General features: G+C 31.7%; 2 protein-coding genes across 6 annotated transcripts; both read right to left on the minus strand.

Annotated features, from left to right (window-relative positions):
* Window positions 1-5,251: 5,251 nt before the first annotated feature.
* Window positions 5,252-5,922, minus strand: LOC125202856 (uncharacterized). Its single transcript, XM_048101333.1, has 2 exons — window positions 5,753-5,922; window positions 5,252-5,663 (listed from the first exon to the last, which is right to left on the minus strand). The coding sequence occupies exons 1-2, from the start codon at window positions 5,862-5,864 to the stop codon at window positions 5,383-5,385; spliced, it is 393 nt and encodes a 130-aa protein (XP_047957290.1). The 5' UTR covers window positions 5,865-5,922; the 3' UTR covers window positions 5,252-5,382.
* A 2,889-nt stretch (window positions 5,923-8,811) lies between these two features.
* On the minus strand, window positions 8,812-11,265 carry LOC125214300 (uncharacterized). Of its 5 annotated transcripts, none has more exons than XM_048115285.2 (8): window positions 11,047-11,265; window positions 10,074-10,312; window positions 9,838-9,909; window positions 9,706-9,773; window positions 9,470-9,620; window positions 9,304-9,384; window positions 9,135-9,224; window positions 8,812-8,971 (listed from the first exon to the last, which is right to left on the minus strand). In XM_048115285.2, exons 2-8 carry the CDS (start codon window positions 10,302-10,304, stop codon window positions 8,930-8,932), a joined length of 735 nt encoding a protein of 244 aa, XP_047971242.1. In that variant the 5' UTR covers window positions 10,305-10,312; window positions 11,047-11,265; the 3' UTR covers window positions 8,812-8,929. The 5 variants fall into 5 exon arrangements, with proteins under 5 accessions (XP_047971242.1, XP_047971260.1, XP_047971251.1 ...); XM_048115303.2 differs by having other exon boundaries at window positions 10,074-10,321; XM_048115294.2 differs by having other exon boundaries at window positions 10,916-11,265.
* Window positions 11,266-16,699: the final 5,434 nt, after the last annotated feature.

Below are 16,699 nucleotides of genomic sequence, written 5' to 3' on the forward strand. Positions count from 1 at the left end.
TGACTTGGTTTTTATACAAGAAAAATGACACCTAATGCTTACCTTTCTTCTCTATTTATTTTACATTTGGTGGTGGCATAATTTAAGTTGATAGACCCAGTTTCGAATTTTGGATGTATAATTAAATCCTATAACCTATCTTAAATTTCGGGTAAAGCAACATTGTGTTGTTTGCTTTAATGACAAAAAATGAAACATATATAATGCAATAATACAGTTTTGATAGAGGTATAATAAATTACAATGAGGTGGACGGCTGCACGAGCAAAACCAATGTGGTAAATGCATGCATTTTCAGTATTATAGTTGACTTGAAAATGATATCTATTTGGAACTTTGTTGATGGATTTTTATTGGAAAATAATGGAATTAATTATTACTCCTATAATTTGTGGTCTAAATCTAATGTAGTGATAAGTACTGCATAGTATGAAAGTTTAAAATATTAGTTTGTAACATAAAATATTAATGTTATATATAAGGAAATGTAACGTGGACTTAATATGGAAGGCAAAAATAACAAAGTAATAACATAAAAAGTAAGCATAATTTTTCCGGTGCCGCATGAAATTCGCTTAAATGGAAGCATGATTAACGCCATGAAGTCGATTGAATCATGTTGATTAAATGCGTATTTAGTGAATATAAGTTAGAGCATAATAATCGATCGAATGTGATCTTATCCACGTGGTAAAGTCAGTTTTAAATTCGAGTATTAACCAAAGTGTGTGAATTGTGTAGTTTCAATTTTTTGAATTTAGTAAAATTTACATGATGTTTCAGTTCACATGTCATGATTTTATATGCGTCGTGTATCTAAAAAAATGAAAAAAGTGAGTATTATTATTGTTACTATTTCTGCTACTACTAATAATAGTAGTAATAATGAATTATTATTATTATTATTATTATTATTATTATTATTATTATTATTATTATTATTATTATTATTATTTATTTATTTATGTGAACCGTCTTAATATGAACAGTCAAGAATATCAATGCACCTGACAAATCAAAAGTCGCGGCTTCTTCAGAAACAACACGATCTCATATTTGTGGACGTGGGTCCATTGTATATTATATTTCCTGATTTATTCGGTTGAGATCCCATAAATGATAATGTTTATTTTTGCGAAAAGATGACTATTGAATAGATATATATTGAAAATTAATTTAAGATTAAGGTTAAGTGTGATCCTAAATATATGTCGTTCTTGTGATTTTAGTTCTGAACATTACGTTTATTGTATATCGCACATTTAAACTTGGGCCGGACTCAGTCCAAAATGAATGGAGCCGTAAAAAATACACATTCAACTGCTTTTAAGCTAATTTTGACTCAATTAAGTATTTTGATTAATTTCTTTTATTATTTCAAAAATAATTAAAAATTATTTGGAGCATTTTGCATAGCCCAGCTGCGGGTCGTCGTAGAAGTTTCAGTCCAACAAGGCGTATTAATGTTGTAAATGTTGATTAATTTACAATCGGATTCCTCGTCAATGGGAGGAATCACCTGCAGGGAGCATATTTTTTTAATTATTTTCAAAATATTTTAAAAATTCTAATTAAAAAGCTTAATTTGTTCAAATTCTAATTAAACAACCTGACCGTTAATTTTAGACGGCGCCGTCCAAAATGGACTGATTCTGGCCCGAGTTTAAATGTTTAGAGTGCAATAATTCAAAACTTAATGTTCAAGACCAAAATCGTAAAAATATCATTTGTTTATGGCCACATTTGATCCTGCCTCTTAATTTAATATAGAGAAATGACGCATTTATATTCATAAGCAAGATATTAAAATCATTTAGAGAATTTCATTATCTTAATTGGATTGTAAGTAGTTAGGACATACTCTAGTTAATTAAGCATTTATTTTAAGAAGTAACCATTTTCCACCTCAAATAAAAAGTAACCATTTTTACTGTAAAGCGGCTTCCTACGATAGACATGCACAAACCGAATCAAACTGACGATTAATCGTTGGTTTGAAATCCAGAACCAGAACTGGCATGGTGGTTCGAACCGCCGGACAGTACGTATCAGATTCAAGAATTTGAGAAACCGAAACTGACGGTTCAACGGTTCAAGTAAGTTTTTCGACTAGGTCCTAGGCCTTTCAGGTGTAGTGTTGCAGAAAAGTGGACTGAAACCGCCGGTTTTCAGTAAAAAATCGGTTGTTTTGGTTCAAAACCGTGGACTGAACCGTCAGTTCCAACGGTAAACCCGCTGAAATTTCAAATTTAATTTTTTTTTTAAATCTGATTTTCCCAATTTTTCTCCTATAAATACAACCTTCTCTAACATTTCAACTCACCTCATTCTTATGTTGACAAAGATTTCTCTTCTTAATTTCTATTTTCTACTTCCATTCTCATAATTCAATTTCAATATGTTTTTTTTTGTGATGAGGACATGCACTCCCCTCCTCCACCAGTACCACAAAACAGTAAAAAGTCTAAATTATCATCAACAATGTCTATATTTGTTAAATATTACAAGAAGGCCTCAATAGTGCTAGTAGTGTTGATCCGCTATTTCAAGAGATGACATTGCAGTTTAATGTATGTTGTAACTATTGCAACAAAATCTACAAATTTAATGATGGTGGGGGATATTGTACTCTCATCCCTCATATGAAGACAATTCATCCGATCGAATATGGTCATACTTCTACCGCCAACTAGGTAAGTCAGGTAAAAGAACTACGTGAATTTTGATTTCTCAATGCAATTGAGCATTAAGGATACATAGGCACCTCAAGTCATTTTTTCTTTATGTTTTTTTTTCATTTGTTTCAACTTTAAAAATATGCAAATACAAATAAATAATTGTATTTGTATATACTCTAGTTGAAGAAGGAGACTTCTCTATATGATTAAATTCGAGGAACTTTCTAACATAATTTTTTATTGTTAGACCAAACTCAACATATAAGGTTGAATTGGTAAATGTGTCCTCAATTTAGTTATTTAGAAACATCTCCTTCGCCGACTAAGAGTATATACTTATAAATTTATTGTTAAAGATTTCAAGTCTATTTTGTAATTTGTCAATAGCTTCGTTGTATTCTGGTTGAAATTTACAAGTCTATTGTTTAAGACTTCAAGTCTTTTGTAAATTGTAGTCGTTTATAAGTTGTAACTTGTAACTTGTGGTCTCGTTGAAATTTATATCAATAAAATTGTAATTTTCATCCTTATAATTTGAATTTTATTAAGCAATTTTATAGATAAATAGAGACTAAAAAGATTTTTTTTAAAAAAAACCGAACCAGCGGTTTTGGGCCGTAAACCAGAACCACCAAATACCTATTCGGGCTGGTTCAGGTTCACTGATTTGATGAACCGTGAATCGCAAGTTTCAAACCGAAATAGACAGTTTTTTAACCGTGTGCACCTTTATAGACTGTATCTTTTTGTCACATAAAAATAGCGGACTAAAATGACGAAAATAGTACTCCCTCCGTCCCCTATTACTTGACACAGTTTGCCATTTTGGTCCGTCTCCCATTACTTGACACACTTCACTTTTTCCATTTTTGGTAGTGGACCTCATATTCCACTAACTGATTCCTACTCACATTTATTATAAAATTAATACTTTAAAAGTAGGACCCACATCCCACCAACTTTTTCAACACACTTTTTATTACATTTCTTAAAACTCGTGCCGGGTCAAACCGTGTCAAGTAATGGGGGACGGAGGGAGTAGTACTTAGTATAGTGCTAGGAGGAGGGTATATATAAAATACTACAGATTAACGCGATGAAATTGATACTACGAGAACTAGAAAACTCAATCATCGGAAATTATATAATAAATTGCATACTGAATGAGATAATATTTCCTATTTAATCGACCATACATATATATACAATACTTGATCCAGTCTCTTTGAATCTTGACCGCCTGCTTCTAATTAAGATTGATATGCATAGTTCTTTCCAATTAAACAAAATACGACAAAGTTCCCTTTTGGTCAAATTAAATTACGTCGTCAAATTATGACAATTTAGGCTCGGCTGCAGAAGTGGTTTGTTTTATAATGATATGATAATAAATTTTATATTCTTAAATTAATATTCAAATTTATCACCTATGTACCTTGTCGTATCAACATAATCATACTACTCCCCACGTCCCAGATAATTCGTCCCAATATTCTATTTCGGTCCGTCCTAAATAATTTGTTCCACTTCACTTTTACCATTTTTGGTAGTGGACCCCATATTCCACTAACTCATTCCTACTCACATTTTATTATAAAACTAATACTTTAAAAGTAGGATCCACATCTCACCAACTTTTTCAACTCACTCTCCATTAGATTTCTTAAAACTCGTGTCGGGTCAAAGTGTCCCAAATTATCTGGGACGGAAGGAGTATTATATATCAGGTCTTTTTTGACAAACAGTACAACATATACACACGAGTACCATGTCACCTCAAAATCTATCCTTTCCAATCCATTTATTTTTATCTCCCTTTAACTTATAAGATGAAAAGTAGTGTTGTGGGCAAGGCATCCTTGTTTAAAATGGAGTACTACTAGTAATAAGAACAAGAAAAGTCAGGGTTGTGTAACCGCACGTACATAACTAAGAGCAGGGGCGGACGTAAAAAACAATTTGATAAGGTCTTTTTTCTAAAATTTATTTCAGATTTTACATATTTAAGATGATTTAATTTAGAGCATTGCAATGTAATATAGACTTTTATATAAAAGAATTTAAATTCAAAGACTAGAGAAAGTTGAGAAATTGCTAAAACCTACTCCATTTCTATCCACATATAAGTTATAACTAAAGAGGCTACTGCTTGGAATTAAAGATTCATGAATGTTAGAATTAGACAAGTACGTTAAGTTAATGCTTATTCATTGGTTGTCATCGAATTCTCACTAAACCCTCCTATGCTAATACTTAATTACGTGGACTAAGAGCTTAATAAGCTTTTATAATTTTATTAGTAACAATTTCGGCCGTCTACGATTCCTAGTTATGCATCGGGTTATTGACCTCTAGCTCCTTCATCAAACATTCTAACAAAAACACTACATAATGATTTATACTATAACTGCTACCAAATGATTAATAAAAAGGGAAATCAGGAAACCCATTAACCAGTGTGAAGCTGTTACAGACCAGATAGGAAAATTCATCCCGAAATACTAGCCTTTAATTAGGAGAGGAAGAGTACATTTGATCTTCAATCTCACAGCCGGTGGGGGACATTAAATCCGTAACAGAAACCCAAAGACAATACAAATAAATAAAATCTTGAATAATAGATGTAGAGGTTCTTCAGTTTTCAAAAGATCAAAAGGGAAAACTAGCTATACATATTCATTGGTTTATTCTACAAGAAGACAAGTCATTGGTTGAAATGAAGCAAAATGGAGAAGAGGCAGATGCATAAGGTGCAACCAGATATTGTGATGCCAAAAGTGGCACCAACCACTCCCAAAAGCTCAACAAATTCTTGATAAAAATGAGTATAATTAGTATCTGTTTTAGTTTTGAAGCTATCATAAGCTGCATAGTTCCATCCTTGCTCAGCCACACAGCATCTCTCTAGCCTCTCCTTGCTCCTCACTTCCTCCACTCTCACCTTCAGTAGGTGTAAATTCGCATCCACAATATTCCCAGATCTCCCTAATAGTAATAAATAAATGTACTATAACTAAATATGCAAATATTTCAAGAAATTGTAAATTTTGTGGAAGAATACAAATGATACATACCTTCATGATCTCTGTGGATTTGGGCTCTGATTTGAAGGGGCTGAAAAAATCTGGTTTTGTTACATTTAAGAAGAGGAGTGTTGCATAGTTTAGGAGAAATCAAGGAAGACATCTTCTCTCTCAACAGTTAGAATCATGTGTGTAGAGTGAAAGCTTAGGAAATAGTCAGGTATATTTTGAGGGTTTGACTTAATTATTCTTTAATTACCCCATCTTCACTATTTATTTTACATTTGGTCTTGGTATAATTGTTTTTACTTTTGAAAGAGGACAACTTTCTTGGTTCAATCAATTTGAATGTCGTCACAAAACTTATCTATATATAGAGACGTATATACAATTAAAGTTGATGGCCTCAATTTTGAATTTTGGAGGTATAACCGTATAATTAAATTCTCCATATCTTATCACAATTTTCGGTTAAAGCTACATTGTTATGTTTGCTTTAACGACAAAAATGAAAATGATACTACTATCTATTTGGAACTTTATTGGCTTAAAATTGGAAGGCAACATTCACGCCAAAGCAATTTAATTAAGTTATCCACGTGGTATAGTGTGTGAATAGTTGTTCATGTTTTTGGATTTAGTCAAATTTATTTGGTACAAGTATTAGTCAATTCATGTGTTATGACTTATGTGTATCTTGTAGTATCTAAAAAAACAAAAAAAGTGAATATAACTGTTATTATAATGTGAACCGTCTTAATACGGACCCCTTAGAATATATATGCACTCGACAAATCACAGCTTTTTCAAAATAATAATTATTTTAATTTTGACAAAAAGCCATTATATTTTCTTTAAAATATTTGTCGATAAAAGACAAGGTTGTTACTTGATTTCTATTCGGCAACTTTATCGTTTTAAAAATAAACATTATCATATTGTAGCTATATACATGAATTCTCCAAATTTGCGTTTATCTAATTAAACTATTAAGATATATAATTACAAGAATCCATTATTCATCTCGACTTTTTACAACACTTGTCTAATAAATTAGAATTTAAGCTTTGATTAAAATTGACCATTCTAATATTTAATTCGACAAGCCAAAATAATAAGCCACGAAAACCCGACCAGCCAATAGCCATACATAATTGGTCAAATATGGCAGAGATCATAACTTATATTCTAATCTTGTCAATCTTATACAACACAAAACAAATAAATTTGTGGGGAAAAATCCATTTGAATAAGAAGTGTTGTCGGACTTGATGGATTAATTCCGCCGTTGCATTATGCAATAAATTTTAACCATTATAAATGTTTTAAAAGTGTGTGTAGAAAGAGTCCAAACATATGTTAAAAGGGATGGGAAAACCTATGTTGTTAAGTGTCATGAAAGAGTCCATTGCTAGCTATTATATTTCCAATTGATGACTAGAGGATAGGACATAGCAAAATAAGAAATAATGTTTGACCTAATTCTTAATTTAGTCATTTAGAGTTAGACATAGCATAGATGTAATCGACTACGTAGGATTATTTTTAGAAAATTAATAAACAGAAAAATATATTGTCGAGTATCGACAGAAATAGAATTAGAAGGATTTGATTTATGCGAAGAAACAATTTTCTACAAATAATTTCATTTAAGCTATATAGTCTTTCTAATTTTTGTTTATACATAATTTGAAGGCTTTCTGTAACTACATCTGGAAATTTTGACTTAGTTCTATGTAGATAGTCTATACTCTATACATGATTTTTTTATAAGATTGAATTTTGAGTTCGAGTAAGAGGTCACCAGCTCCATCAAGTATACTTTTAAATGAATCAAGCATGCTTCTAGCTATGTCTTTTCCAAATGTTTTTTCACAAATAGTGCATCTCTTATATTGAAATAACTAATAAAATTATAAGTTTCTAATTTTATTACTATCATCTCAATCCGTCTAGCGCAATCTAGCAGTAGTTACACAAAATAACACAATCAGAGACAAGAGTAAGGACATAAGAGCGTTCTTTCCAAGATAAGGAACTTGAAGATGAATGCTTTAAGTGCTTTAAGAGTTTTCATGTTTCATAGTAGCTGCACACTTCCTAATGTCGTTCAACTCATCGTGTATGTGTTCACGGCGAGAAGGGAACAATCGGAAACCATTATATTCATTTGTTTATCAAAACATTCAACAATGTGTTCTTCTTAATATCCTAGATCAACCATGTAGAAAATGTTACGTTCAAATATTCTTTTCCATATGTCAGGCCAAGCTTCCCATCCACGACAGTAGACACATTGTTGGATGTTTGGGTAGACATATGGTGATATGAATAGGTTCCACAACAATAATACCAGAGAATGTTGGATGGATAGTTTGTACAACTCCATCCGTCCCTTAAAAATAGATCATATTTATCATTTTGAGATGTCTGTTAAAAATAGACCAATTCTATTTTAGAAAATCTTTTTCTCACTAGCAATACTCTAATCATTTTTTCTTTCTATCTCACTTACGTTACCAATTATGTATTAACATTGTCTATTTTTTAGGAACATGAGGAGTATAAAATAATATTATGCTTAACGATTTTCAATTCTTCCTTGCAAAACATACATTGATTATCATAAACTCCAGTGATCAATTCTCCACAACATGTCTTTTGTATTTAATTTTCCTTAGAGGATAAACCACAATGGGGTCTTCCTTATTCTAGCTATGAGCAACCTCAAGCAAAAATTAAAAACAAAGGTAGCATTCGGTTGTCATGACTAGTATCATGAGACTATCCATCTAGGATTAAGTTGTGGAATTATTTTAATTGAAGAAGGGAGGCTATGACTAATTATCATGAAACTATCCATTTAGGATTAAGTTGTGGGGTCAATCTTATGAACCAAACATAATACATATTTAATTATGAGATTTAGTCTTGCCAACCGAACACCCCCTTGGAGATTGAGTTATCAAATAACCACACCTACGATTCACACATAGAAAGAGTTATTCTACCAATTCCTCTTTTCCAGCCCTCATCTGAAGCTCCATTGCATCATATACTCATTTTTATTGAATTGAACACATTTGATGAAGTTTTGCACAAAATTGGTGTGGGACTGGAATTTTATTATTTTATTTATAAAAATAGAGGATTAATTAGGGTTGAATTTCTATTTACAAGTCCAACATGAAAAGAGAGCAAACTACTCTACGATGAAAGCCTCCACCATCACGGTATTTGGAGGAATTGAGCTTGTGCTTGTTGTGAAGGCTGTTGTCATAAATAATGCTCTTCATTAGATGTAGAAATACAAAAAAATGGAATATCAAATTAATTACCAAATAATTTCCTAAAATTAATATTGTTAGTACAATATGATAAGCAATACAATTTTACCTTAATGTAGCAATGAGGCTAGAATCTGGGAATATACCTGTCGATTTCGTCTGCGTTGTATGGTTGATAATGATTTTACCATAATGTAGATAGGCAAGAAAACTCCGATTGTACGCAACATCAACAACTGCAAGAGAACAACCATGATGTCTACAACTGCTCATACTTATTCTAAGATAAAAACATTAAGCTGAGAAGCTTCTTACCATCGCCACAGAAATCGAATATTCACCCGGACCATAGACGATGAATGGTAAGGTATGCCGTAGCACCACAAGCACAACAAACTGAAATCACACATATTAACAGTTATAGCATAGAGGCGAACGATAAAAAATGAAGACTCTAAAAAGCAATATGAGAGGGAAATACAATGATGGCAATTATACGGCAGTAAAGCACGCTTCTTGGAGTGGGGACTGGGAATTCATCCCCGTCTGAATCCAAAAAGTTGTCACTGGCGGAGTCCGTTGATACAAATTGAAGATTTTGTAGGTCTCTTCTCGATATCTCCCAATTTCCCCTGGGATAGTCGATCAATAAGAAAATAAGTCTACAACATAACATCAACAGCAAAGCAGTATCGAAAATAAAGAATGAAGTGATACCTAAAGTTCATCGGGATCCCACCATAAGTAAAGAGAGGGGGTGGTGCCGTATAACCTGGCTTGAAAACCTGATTCCTTGTGTTAAACTTACATACAATGATGGACATCAATTTGTTTGATAAAGAAGCAAACCTGTTGGCAAATCTCACAGGTAGTATCCCCTTTCTCGTTGCACCATCGCTGCACACACTTACGGTGAGCATACTGCAACGGATGGAAAATTGAATATTAGCTTCAAGTAATACTAATATGTTCATTCTGGCAGCTCCCTAAAACATACATGATGTTGTCCTGCATTTCTAATTTTTAGGCCCAACCCGGCTGCAAATTCAATACTGCTATCATATACTAAAAGACACGAGGCGAACCTTCAAGCTCCCGCGACAGAAGCAGGGCGCCTCCATGTTTGACTCCTCGTCTTCATCGTGACAAATCCTGCACTCCCCCAACATACTTGTTCTGGCATCCATCTTATGGAAAGAAAAGCTAGTTTTCACGGATACAGGAGCGGCCGGTGAGGCTTGCTGCAGCTGGATTCTACTGTCAAGGCTAGATTCAGGGATAAGCTGATCCACAAGCATCACAAAATGATCCCCCATTCTTGAAACTACACAAGCTCCATACGATCATAAATCGTTTAGAATCAGTCAATACATGCCACATTGAAGAAAAATGGCCAAACAGAAAGATCAATCCAATCACTAAAAGAGGGAAATTGATGCAAACTAAAGGAACAATAAATGGATTAATTGGACCTAGGTAACATGGAACTGCAAAAAGAAACAATAATTGGGGAATCAATCTCCTGGTACAAAGAAGAACACCACAAATAATTTTCAAATGAGGCTGAAAATGGGCAAGCAAGGCAATACCTCAAGGCCCACAAATCACAATGGAAAAAGAAGCTATAGACATAAACTGGGAAAGGCAGAGCTGGAAACCATACCAACAAGAATATACAGGTGGAGCAAGAAAATACAAATGCAAAATAACCAATTAAGGAAATACAACTCCACTATTAGCATCAAAGTAATCATATGTAACCCAAGATAGATGTTTTAGCTTAGAATGCTTCAAATATTAACAAATGCATAAAACTCAAACCATGCCCGGAAAATTCTATGCCTGGCCCTCTTCAAGAAACCACAGGAAATAAGCAATGGAATTGTCAAAACATATATACAACAAAAAGAGAGCATAAAAAAGCAACCTTTTCTACAATTCAATGAAAAGATTCCACTTTTAAAAGGTGCAATTTATTAGGAGATCAGAATGAGGGGATTAGTAGAAAAGAAGACAAGAAAGGTGATGAGGTTGCCTAGGGGAGGGGTCAAGAAAAACCTTGAGGAAAAATTTAATTTGTCATTCCTTTCTTCAGTTGTGGGAATGGAGGTGGTGGGTTGAAAAATGAAAATCCATGGCAGCAAGATTCAACCTTTGTTGCACATTTTAAGCTTTTCTCTTCTCCCACTTTCTCCACATCGAAAGTGGAGCGAAGAGAGAGAGAGAGAGAGAGGGTAGCGGCGACGCACGATTGCTTTTTCGCGGTCTATTTTTCAGGTTTTGCCGTCAACAATTTATGCCAATAAATAAAAAGAAATAAAGGAGGATATTATATTCTTATAAATCTAATTCAAATCGATAAACTAAAAATAAATAGAGTATTAGTAGTAATAAATTCTTAATGTAGATTTAAGCTTTTTTTTTTGGGAAAACTGTAAACTGGATTTCGAGAGAACCTTGTTATCTAGAAAACAGAGAAAAATAATAAATAAAGGGATAAATATTAATTCAGATGGACTAAAATACTTTTTAGGTAAAAAAGGTGAAAATCTGATATAATATAATTGAAAAAACAAAAGTGTGATATTACGTGTTTGTATATATCTGGTGATTTTGTTTAAAGAGTGTTATACTATGACCATTGTAAATAAATTACATTTACCAAAAATTTAATAGAAACATCCTACGTCATACATTTCATTATACTTTTACAATTCATTATTTTTTATATTTCTTAAAACTCGTATCTATAATAAAAGTGTATCTTATTAGGACAGTATTATTTTTCACGTAAGTGCTGAAAATCAGTTAATTATTTTGAGAGGAGATAGAGGGTATACTATTTAAAATTATAATTAATGACGTCAACCTATCTAAAGACTAAAATAACTTTTTCTTTGCTTAATTTAGTTGTGTTCAACCACGCGCGTGACTAAATTTTAATTAATCAATCATAAAATTTCTTATGAATCCATTAAGTTCAGTAAATTACAGGCTGTTCACAACCTCAAACCAATACCTATTGATCTTACCACCATATTTTCAAAATTAAAATAAATCTAAACTTTTGAAAATTAAAACTAAAACAAAAACTTACATAATTAAATCAAAAACTATATTATCAGAGTGTACCCAAATTACTTTTATATGATCAAGTTGAGTTGATCGTGAACTCGTTTATTTTTTTATGAACTCATTCTTTTCAAAGCAAAGCGTGTCGATTTTGAAACTCGGAGCTGAAGCAGAGCACCTTGAAAGCATTCACTATGGTTGGCCGATGGGGAGGCCTTCCCAATCGGCCAACCATTGTGACGGAGGGGCCGATGATCGGCCTCCTCACCTCCCCCCCATATGGCCACCGATGGGAAGGGCCTTTGATCGGCCCTCGCGGAGAAAGGGCCGATCATCGGCCCTATCATATACTCTCTCTGTTCCACTACAAGTGAGGCGTTTCTTTTTGGCTATTGTTTTGCGTTAATGATAATAAATAGTTAAAATGGATAGAAAATAAAGTAAGAGAGAGAATAATATAGAAGAGAGTCGTATATGCATTATTATCTTACTTACTTTACTTTCTCTCTACTCTAACTATTTATTATCATTTTTGCAAAACAACGTCCGATTTGGAGCGCCTCACTTGTAGGATGTAGCAGGATGGAGGGAGTATATATATATATTTTTTCAAAACTAATTTTTATTTCTCTATATATACATCCACTTCCCATCATTTTCATTCATCCCTCCAAAATAGAAGTGTTTTTATTTGTTTTTTATTTGTTATTTTCTATTTTTTTTTTAAATGTAGGTTTTTTTAATTTGTTGTATTCTTTTTTCAAATATTTTAATACAACGAAGATTTGCGTATTACTAATATTTTTGCATTTAAATTTATTTAATTTGATGAAATATTAAATATATAAATGCTAAAAAAATAAAATAAAATAGTGATGATGTGAAAATGAAATAAAAATGGATAGGCCCTCTGGGTGTGCCCTTCAGGAGATAAGCCATTTGATAAAATAATGATGTGGAAATAATAATAAAAAGAAGGGTCCTTTGGGAGGGCTCTTCGGTGAAATTAATTGTGTCATTTTTTTCATACTTAGTTATCATTATTTTTTATATATAAACGTATAGGGATTTATTAGAATTTTTCTAAAATTACACTTGATATATTATGTGAAAAATAATTGAAATTAAGGAAGTTTTGTGAAATTTATAATTTTCAATTACTTTTCGGAGAAAGACAATTTGATTTTTATAGTGATGTTGTGATATGGGATGTGATTAATATAAAATGAATTGCCAGCATTGTTTTTATTTAGATTGTCCACGTGTCATTATTTAGATCATCATATTGTTATTTCATAATATGGTTATTAGTTTTTCATTCTTACACCCTTACGTCATATATAAATAAATCATTTAGGATTCACACAAATTTTAATATATAATTAATAAAGTTAGAGAAAATTTATAATATAGTGGATGGGGAGCCCAAAAATAATCAAATAAAAAAGAATGAGATAAAAATAACTATAAATGGATATCAACTATTTTTGTGAGACGGAGGTAAAATAAAATATGGCCTATTTTTATTAGACGGAAAGAGTATTTAAGATGTGATTCTTTAAATTATCATATACACAAATAATCACTTTTTATATAAAAAAATCCTGAAAAGTCTCTAGCATTTGCACAAAGTATATTATGTATGGACTAAATATTCATGTTTTTACGTAAATGCTTCGTCCATAAAAAATAGACTAGTTTTGTCATTTTGAGCCGTTCATTAAATTAGACAAATTCTAAAAATTGGAAAGTTTTAAACTACTAACCTACATAATTCTAAATATGGACCCACGATCCACTAACATTACTTACACCGTATTTTCTCTTTTCTCTCTTATTTTAACAATTGTGAATTAAAATTTGTGTCGTTTACAACTTTGTTTATTTTTCGTGAACAAATAGAATATAAGTGTAGTACTATATGACATTAATATTTTAGAAAATACTCCCTCCGTCCCGCCTAAGATGATACACTTATGAGTAAGCATGAGATTTTAGGAGTTGTTGATTAATCTAGTTAATTGAAGAGGAAAATAGTAGATGTACGTATTAAATTGAGAAAAAAGATAGTTGAATATTTAATCTGAGAGTAAAAGTTACTCTCTCCTTTTCACCATAGTTGAGGCGAAACTTTTCGGCACGGAGTTTTAGAAAGGAATATTGAGTGTGTTAAATAAATAGATAAAAAAGTAAGAGAGAGGAAAATGTAGAGAGAATAAAGTATAAAGTGAATAAAGTAGAGAGAATAAAGTAAGAGAGAGTAAAGTAAGAAAGAGAAAAAGGTTACCATATATAGAAATGACTCAACTATGAAGAAACTTTCCGAAATGGAAAAATGACTCAACTATGAAGAAACGTAGGGAGTACCAAATATAGACACGTGTCATTTCGATTGGAACAATTAAAAAAGAAAAGTATGTCATCTTAGTTGGGACGCCGTGAATAATTATTTAGTCTCATAACGGATCCCAACCCTCTTTCTAGTGTTATATATGGAGTACATTGATTGGTTCCTAAACCCTAGTTAAATAAAAGTAGTTTAAATTAGACCAAACATTGTGAATTATGATGTACTAGTATTTGATTAATTTGCATTTTATAAATTATTATTTTTAGATAAACAAAAGATACATACTTATTTGAGGAGACCCCACGATTATGAAAGTTTTGAGGAGATTTTAGCTAGGTAAAAGAACTGAATCAAGCTAGCATAATTTACTCTTATTAGCTGGTGCATATTGGGTAATATTTGTCATTGTCACCCCCTATATTACTAGATATCAATTGTGTCACCACATACATTTTCTTCTCCAAATGATTATTTTTCCCACACAGTAGGTGATGCCCAGATTAATTACAATTAGTGAATGATTAGATAGTAACCAATGAAATTGTGACAAGCATCCGCTGATCGGCGTGTCATTGTAATGCATGTTTGAGTAGAATTGGCAAAAATAGTAACCTTTCAACGTGTGTACTTACGCATGAAAGATGTGACAAGTCGATCAATATTAATAAATGACAAAAAGTAAGAATAATATTCAATCAATTCCCCCCTCCCCAAAAAAAAATACTCCTTCCGTTCTATAATAATAGAGTCATTTTACTATTTTGGTACATTCCATAGTAATATAGTCATTTCCCTTTTTAGTAAAAATCAACACATTTTTCACACCTACTTTACCTTTCTTAGTTTATTCTCTCTTCTTCTCTCTACCTTTTTCATTTTCCACTTTACTTTCCCTTTATTTAACTTACATAACATAAGTTTTCTTAATCTCCGTATTGAAAAGAACCGTCTCTATTACTATAGAACGGAGGGAGTATACTCCTTCACACCTCCCCTAAAAAATTACTATCGGTTCGCCATATCGTGATTTTCGTAATTTAAAATTTTATTTATTTTTTCATTTTAAGGAAGTGAACCTATTATTCAACTAAGTTATTATATTCACATTCTATTATAAAAATCAACATATAAAAGAAATTTCATATTCTAGTAACTCATTTTCTATTTTTTTTTTCATAAAGTTAAATAATTTTTAAAATCTGTATTGAGTAATTTCACAAAATCAGATGGTAGTGGAGGAATAATCATTTTCTTAGGTTTTTTTGGATAATACGAGATTTTATAGAGTACTCCCTTAAATGAAGAGGAAAGTGAGTTGTAATAGTAAGTGGAATGTAAATCATACCTTTATATATTAGTTTTATAATAAAACATAAGAAAAATAAGTTAGTGGAATATGAGATCTAATTGTCAACTGTAATAAAAATGAAGTGGAATAAAAGGACCTCCCAACACAGAATACTAGGACACATAATATGGAACAGCCACTCTAGTCCACAACCATTTATCCGTTGCCTAATTCATTAACTAACAAACGTTCCAATGCTACTTTGCATTTTTTTGTTTTGCATCATATGATCTAGTCCTTTTCAATCATAGAGGCTGTCACCAATTATAACAGTACAATTATATGCACAAATATTTAACTTCTTTTCATGCTGTGAATGATGATCATTTTTATTTGTGATGTGGTTGCTATACAATCAGAGAAGTGACACAATTTGTATTCTAAATTTATTTACTATTTTGTTTAAAGGTATTTACTTTGAATTTGGTTGACAACAATTGAATTTGCGCTAACATTACACAAAACTTATCTTTTAAAGACACAAAATTTGAGACATAATTATTTGCATTGGAAAGTACTTTTAAAAAGAATAACAATTTAGGATGTAAAAGAAAACATCTCTAAATTAAGGACAAATTATCTTCATATTTTGCTATTTTAAGACACTTTCCTCTAATTTTAGTTGGGACACTAACAATGAACATATTATTTTAAGCGTGGTATATTTAGAAACACAAGTTAGCATTCTTAATCACATTAAAACTGCCCTTAACGTGTTACACGGAGTAATATCTACATATACTTTGACAAACTTCGTGGTTTTCCTCCACGAAGTCTGAAACTCAGTATATCACGCCAATTGTAGATTCATCAAAAGTTAGCTTAAGCAAGGCACGAAGATAGGAATTTTGTCGTTTGAGAAGTCACTCCAAATTAGGGCATATTATTTGAACTAATTCAATACTATGATATACGATGTGGATAATATTGTTGGAAATGAG

This window comes from Salvia hispanica, chromosome 2 (genome assembly GCF_029641045.1).
Source record: "Salvia hispanica isolate PSC_SH4W2 chromosome 2, Shi_PSC_v1, whole genome shotgun sequence".
Classification (NCBI taxonomy): domain Eukaryota; kingdom Viridiplantae; phylum Streptophyta; class Magnoliopsida; order Lamiales; family Lamiaceae; genus Salvia; species Salvia hispanica.

Bases quoted from the DNA above. Each gene is read 5' to 3' on its own strand.
- LOC125202856 (XM_048101333.1), bottom strand. From the start codon at position 5,864: ATGTCTTCCTTGATTTCTCCTAAACTATGCAACACTCCTCTTCTTAAA. The intron at 5,664-5,752 runs GTATGTATCATT...TATTACTATTAG, and splicing joins AATCCACAGAGATCATGAAG to GGAGATCTGGGAATATTGTG.
- LOC125214300 (XM_048115285.2), bottom strand. From the start codon at position 10,304: ATGGGGGATCATTTTGTGATGCTTGTGGATCAGCTTATCCCTGAATCT. The intron at 9,225-9,303 runs GTAAGAAGCTTC...GTTCTCTTGCAG, and splicing joins ATTCGATTTCTGTGGCGATG to TTGTTGATGTTGCGTACAAT. The intron at 8,972-9,134 runs GTATATTCCCAG...TTATGACAACAG, and splicing joins AACGCAGACGAAATCGACAG to CCTTCACAACAAGCACAAGC.